The 7,117-nt window shown below is 39.2% G+C and overlaps 1 protein-coding gene across 1 annotated transcript; it reads left to right on the forward strand.

The window, feature by feature from the left end:
- Nucleotides 1-1,760: 1,760 nt before the first annotated feature.
- On the forward strand, nt 1,761-7,117 carry LOC146946552 (uncharacterized). The gene is made up of 2 exons (XM_085748247.1): nt 1,761-2,616; nt 7,107-7,117. The coding sequence occupies exons 1-2, from the start codon at nt 1,761-1,763 to the stop codon at nt 7,115-7,117; spliced, it is 867 nt and encodes a 288-aa protein (XP_085604373.1).

Below are 7,117 nucleotides of genomic sequence, written 5' to 3' on the forward strand. Positions count from 1 at the left end.
TGACAGGCATCACTCGCAACTGCGAGCAGCAACTCTCGCAACTGCGAGCTATGAACCCACCGCTCGCCACTGCGAGCAACATTACTCGCAATTGCGAGCAACCTAGGCACTCGCAACTGCGAGCAGCATTACTCGCCACTGCGAGCTAGACCATTGAGCTCGCCACTGCGAGTAGATCACTCGCCATTGCGAGTTAAGCTGTTAGTTGCCCAAAACTATTTTCCATGTGATCCTTTCGCACGTGTAGTCATGAGTTGATCTTAGAAGTAAGAATGAGGGTTGTTTAGGATGTTTCTAGATGTTACAGAAGTCTGTTTATATGACTGAGATTATTAGTGATGTTGCATGCGTAATGTGATGATGATTTATGATATTTATGTTGATGTAATTCATTCCTCAAATGATATTGAGTCACTCAAGCACTGTTATATGTTGTAAATTTGTTGTTGTTCATTGCTGTTGACCTTTAAAGTCTTGAAGTTGCATGAGTTGGTCTAAGTTGCAAGAATTTAAGAGGTTGTCCATGTTTATGGAATTGTAAAAGATGTTCACGTTGTTGTCTAAGTTGTTGGAAGATTGAGTCCATTGCATACTCATTAAAGATGGGCGCTTGAGGCCCGGCAGCTTAATGCTCAAACGAAGTTGGGGGCTTGAGGCCCGGCAGCTTTATGCTCACATGTTGAGGAGCCTAATTACGCTCATTTAAGTTGGGGGCTTGATTCCCCGAATGGTACCACATGCATTTGCATATCAAGAAGTTTCACGATGATTTAAGTTGTTAAGAGTTGCATTGTTGAGTTGAGTCATGTTGTCAAGTCAAGAGTTAAGTTGAATATGATGTTTGATTATGATTTTAATGATGATATTAATGATGATATTTGATGATGATATTTGATTATGATTGATATGATGCTAAGTAATAAATGTTGATATGTTAGTGATGTTTTATGTTGTTAAATGCATTTTGATGAATTATATGTTTAATTTATTGACTGTGAAATCTCACCCCTTCTGCTTGAAAATGTTGCCCTTCGTATAGGTAACTTGCAGGTAACAAAGACTAGAGGCGTTCGTGAGTGGACTCCTCACATTGTGTCTAGGTGCTCTGATTCGTAACGGGATGGGGCTTGCTTTACTTCTATTCCTTACGTGTCTTTTATGAACTTTTTATGAATAAGTATTGAACCAAATTATGAGATTTTCTGATAAGGCCTGCGTGCCAAGACTTTATTCATGTTGAACTATTTCCACTACGTAGTTTTAGACGTTTATGATGTTGAACCTTGAAGGATAATTATTATTATCTATTTTATGAATTTCAAGTAGTATGTGACATTCCGTTTAAGATTTAAATACTCTGATTTATTATGAAATTTTTATGTTGGGAAAACGGGGTGTTACAATTGGTATCAGAGCAGGTCGGTCCGTCCGGCCAAGTAGTTGAGTCAAGTAGTGTCGTTAGCAGTTGGAATACCATTATTATGTTATTCTAATTGTTGTGTGTTGTGCAGAGAAGAAGAGACCTGGTGGCTGCAAATTTTATCTGTTATAAGAGGACTAGAATGGCTGGAAGGAATGATGTTGCGATTGCTGCTGCATTGGAAGCTGTAGGACAACATTCAAATGCTAGTGCTGGTGTTAATGCTGAAGTGAGAATGTTGGAGGCCTTTCTGAGGAATCATCCTCCCACTTTTAAAGGAAGGTACGACCCTGATGGAGCACAGACATGGCTCAAAGATATTGAAAGAGTTTTCAGAGTTATGCAATGTACTGATGATCAGAAGGTGCGTTTTGGTACGCACATGCTGGCTGAGGAAGCTGATAACTGGTGGGTGAGACTCCAACCTACCTTAGAGCAAGATGATGCGGCTATTACTTGGGATGTGTTTAAAAGAGAGTTCCTAAACAGATATTTTCCTGAGGATGTTCGCGGAAGAAAAGAAATCGAGTTCCTTGAGTTGAAGCAAGGAGACATGTCGGTGACAGAGTATGCAGCTAAGTTTGTGGAGTTGGCTCAGTTCTATCCACACTATACTGGTGACAATGCTGAGTTTTCTAAGTGTATCAAGTTTGAGAATGGTTTGCGTGCTGACATCAAGCGAGCCATTGGTTACCAACAGATCCGTGATTTTTCTAACTTGGTGAGCAGATGCAGAATCTATGAAAATGATAGTAAGGCTCATTATAAGATTGTGAGTGAGAAGAGAGGTAAGGGTCAGCAAAGTCGCCCAAAGCCTTACATTGCCCCTGCTGATAAAGGAAAGAAAAGAGTTAATGATGAAAGAAGGTCGAATAGGAAAGATGCTGCTGCTGAGATCGTTTGTTTTGCTTGTGGCGAGAAAGGCCATAAGAGTAATGCTTGCACTAGGGGTATTAAACGGTGCTTTCGTTGTGGCAGTAAGGGACATACACTCGCAGAGTGTAAGCATGAAGACGTTGTGTGTTTCAACTGCAATGAAGAGGGTCATATTGGGTCTCAATGCAAGAATCCGAAGAAGGCTCAGACCAGAGGGAAAGTTTTTGCTTTGACTGGTACTCATACTGAAAATGAGGATCGTTTGATCAGAGGTACTTGTTATATTAACGATACTCCTTTAGTTGCTATTATTGATACAGGTGCTACACATTGTTTCGTTGCTTTTGATTGTGCTTCTAAGTTGGGCCTTGCTATGTCTGATATGAATAGAGAAATGGTTGTCGAAACTCCAGCTAAAGGTTCAGTGACTACTTCTCTTGTTTATTTACGGTGTCCCTTGTCTATGTTTGATCGTGATTTTGAGATTGATTTAGTTTGTCTACCATTGAGTGGAATGGATGTGATTCTTGGTATGAATTGGTTAGAGTACAATCGTGTCCTCATTAATTGTTCTAGTAAGTCGATGCGTTTCTCTTCTGCTGAAGAGGAAAGTGGAGCGGAGTTTTTGTCTACTAAGCAGCTGAAGCAGCTAGAACGCGATGGAATTTTAATGTTTTCTTTGATGGCATCCTTATCTTTGGAGAGTCAAGCAGTGATCGATAAGTTACAAGTAGTGTGCGATTTCCCTGAAGTTTTTCCTGATGAAATTCCTGATGTACCGCCGGAGAGAGAAGTTGAATTTTCTATTGATCTTGTTCCGGGAACGAAGCATGTGTCTATGACACCTTACCGTATGTCAACATCTGAGTTGGTTGAGTTAAAGAAACAGTTGGAAGATTTGCTTGATAAGAAGTTTATAAGACCGAGTGTTTCACCTTGGGGAGCGCCGGTGCTGTAGGTTAAGAAGAAGGATGGTAGTATGAGATTATGTATTGACTATCGACAGTTGAACAAAGTAACTATAAACAATAGATATCCACTTCCAAGAATTGATGACTTGATGGATCAGTTAGTGGGTGCACGCGTGTTCAGCAAGATTGACTTGAGGTCTGGTTATCACCAGATTAAAGTAAAAGATGAGGATATGCAGAAGACGGCTTTCAGGACGTGATATGGACATTATAAATATAAGGTGATGCCTCTTGGTGTTAGTAATGCGTCTGGTGTGTTTATGGAGTATATGAATCGCATTTTTCATGCATTTTTGGACCGCTTTGTGGTTGTATTCATCGATGATATTTTGATTTATTCTAAGACGGAAGAAGAACATGATGAGCATTTGAAGATCGTCTTACAAGTGCTGAAAGAGAAGAATCTATATGCTAAATTGTCTAAGTGCGAGTTCTGGTTGAAGGAAGTAAGTTTTCTTGGGCATGTTATTTATGGTAGTGGTATTTCAGTCGACCCGTCTAAAGTTGAAGCAGTATCACAGTGGGAGACTCCTAAGTCGGTTACAGAGATTAGAAGCTTTTTGGGTTTAGCAGGTTACTACCGAAGATTTATAGAAGGATTTTCTAAGTTAGCACTTCCGTTAACGTAGTTGACGTGTAAAGGTAAAACCTTTGTGTGGGATGTTCATTGTGAGAACAGTTTTAATGAATTGAAGAAGCATTTGACGACGACTCCAGTTTTGATTTTGCCAAAACCTGATGAACCTTTTGTTGTATATTGTGACGCGTCCAATCTGGGCTTAGGCGGTGTGCTTATGTAAGATGGTAAAGTGGTTGCTTATGCATCAAGACAGCTTAGAATTCATGAACGAAATTATCCTACTCATGATCTTGAACTAGCTGCAGTTGTATTTGTGCTTAAGATTTGGAGACATTACTTGTATGGTTCGAGATTTGAGGTGTTTAGTGATCACAAGAGCTTGAAGTATTTGTTTGATCAGAAAGAATTGAATTGAATATGAGACAGCGAAGGTGGCTCGAATTGTTGAAAGATTATGACTTTAGTTTGAATTATCATCCGGGTAAAGCTAATGTTGTTGCAGATGCCTTAAGTAGGAAGACTTTACATATGTCTTCTATGATGGTCAAGGAGTTTGAATTGCTTAAACAGTTTAGAGATTTGAGCTTAGTCTGTGAAATGTCGTCTAGGAGTGTTAAGCTAGGAATGCTGAAAATTGATAATGATTTCTTGAAAAGTATTAAAGATGCGCAGAAAATTGATGTTAAGTTTGTGGAATTGTTTGTTGCTAGTAATCAAACTGAAGATGGTGACTTTAAGGTCGATGATCAGGGTGTGTTGAGGTTTCGAGGTAGGATTTGTATTCCAGACAATGATGAGATAAAGAAGATGATCCTTGAAGAGAGTCATAGGAGTAGCTTGAGTATTCATCCGGGAGCTACAAAGATGTATCACGACTAAAAGAAGTTATTTTAGTGGTCTGGATTAAAACGTGATGTGGCACAATTTGTGTACTCTTGTTTGGTTTGTCAGAAGTCGAAGGTGGAGCATCAGAAACCTGCTGGGTTGATGACACTGTTAGATGTACCAGAATGGAAATGGGACAGTATATCCATGGATTTTGTGACGAGTTTTCCGAATACTCCTAAAGGGAATGACGCTATTTGGGTGATTATTGATAGATTGACGAAGTCGGCACACTTCATTCCGATTAATATTAGTTTTCCTATAGCTCAGTTGGCAGAAATTTATATTCGAGACATTGTGAAGCTGCATGGTGTTCCTTCAATTATTGTGTCAGATAGAGATCCAAGATTTACTTCTAGATTTTAGAAGAGTTTGCAAGAGGCCTTAGGCTTTAAGTTGAGAATGAGTTCGGCTTATCATCCTCAAACAGATGGTCAGTCGGAAAGAACGATTCAGTCACTCGAAGACTTGTTGAGAGTTTGTGTACTTGAGCAAGGTGGAACTTGGGATAGTCATCTCCCGTTGATAGAGTTCACTTATAATAACAGTTATCATTCAAGTATTGGGATGGCGCCTTTCGAGGCTTTGTATGGTCGGAGGTGTAGGACTCCGTTGTGTTGGTTTGAAACAGGTGAAAGTGTGGTTTTAGGACCAGTGATTGTTCAGCAGACTACTGAGAATGTAAAGATGATTCAAGAAAAGATGAAAGCGTCGCAGAGTTGACAAAAGAGTTACCATGATAAGCGTAGGAAAGACCTTGAGTTTCAAGAAGGAGATCACGTGTTCTTGAGAGTTACTTCGATGACCGGTGTTGGTCGTGCATTGAAGTCAAAGAAGCTAACTCCAAAGTTTATTGGTCCGTATCAGATATCGGAAAGAGTCGGAACGGTGGCGTACCGAGTGGGTTTACCACCGCATTTATCGAATTTGCATGATGTGTTTCATGTGTCGCAACTGAGGAAGTATGTTCCAGACCCGTCCCATGTGATCCAGAGAGATGATGTGCAAGTAAGAGACAACCTTATGGTGGAGACTTTACAAGTGAGGATCGAAGGTCGTGAAGTGAAGAAGTTGAGAGGCAAGGAGATACCTCTTGTGAAAGTCGTTTGGGATGGAGCGACTGGCGAAAGCTTGACGTGGGAACTAGAGAGTAAGATGTTGGAGTCTTATCCAGAGTTGTTTGCTTGAGGTAAATTTTCGAGGACGAAAATTCTATAAGTTGTGGAGAGTTGTAACGCCGTCTTAATTATTTAATTAATTCAATGAGGTTTAGAATATATTTATAAATATATGCTTATATGATTTATGATTTAAGTGATTTATATGATTTATGAATTTGAGTGGCTTACATGATTTATAGATAAATTATGTGATTTTCGAGATTTATGTGGAGGATATGATTTTGTGAAGTTATAATGTTGGTGTGACTTATTTTATTATTAAATAAAATAAGATATGAGAATAAAATAAAAATATTGGAAGTTGGGTTGTGAGGTGAAAAGAGTAAGTTTAGAGGTGAGTAGAGTAATAAGGAGAAATAAATATAACAACATAAGTTAGAAACGTTTTTACGTGAAACGCTTTTTGGAGAAAAGAGGAGAACGAGAGAAGAGAAGAGGAGAACAGAGAGAAAGCTGCGATTTCTTCATTACTAGGTAAGGGTGAGACTAACTTTCAATATTATTAAGGGTATGATTCTGAAACATGAATTTAGCATGATTAGGTTAGGTTTTTGTGAGAATTGAGGATTAGGGTTAATGACCAATTTGAGGATTGAACCATGAAATGATGTTAGATTGATGTAAAACCTGTAAACAAACCTTAGATATTACCTAGGGTGATAATTAGATGCTAATTGGATGAAAGAAACATGAAGATAGATGAAAAGTTGTGATTTTTAGGTTTCTGGCCGTACTGACAGGCATCGCTCGCAACTGCGAGGAGCAACACTCGCAACTGCGAGCTATGAACCCACCGCTCGCCACTGCGAGCAACATTACTCGCAACTGCGAGCAACCTAGGCACTCGCAACTGCTAGCAGCATTACTCGCCACTGCGAGCTAGACCATTGAGCTCGCCACTGCGAGTAGATCACTCGCCATTGCGAGTTAAGCTGTTAGTTGGTCAAAATTGTTTTCCATGCGATCCTTTCGCACGTGTAGTAATGAGTTGATCTTAGAAGTAAGAATGAGGGTTGTTTAGGATGTTTCCAGATGTTACAAAAGTCTGTTTATATGACTGAGATTATTAGTGATGTTGCATGCGTAATGTGATGATGATTTATGATATTTATGTTGATGTAATTCATTCCTCAAATGATATTGAGTCACTCAAGCACTATTATATGTTGTAAATCTGTTATTGTTCATTGCAGTTGAACTTTAA

Source organism: Medicago sativa, chromosome 2, assembly GCF_051527215.1.
Source record: "Medicago sativa cultivar Bolivia chromosome 2, Bolivia_mono, whole genome shotgun sequence".
NCBI classification, from domain to species: domain Eukaryota; kingdom Viridiplantae; phylum Streptophyta; class Magnoliopsida; order Fabales; family Fabaceae; genus Medicago; species Medicago sativa.

Bases quoted from the DNA above. Each gene is read 5' to 3' on its own strand.
- LOC146946552 (XM_085748247.1), top strand. From the start codon at position 1,761: ATGCAATGTACTGATGATCAGAAGGTGCGTTTTGGTACGCACATGCTG.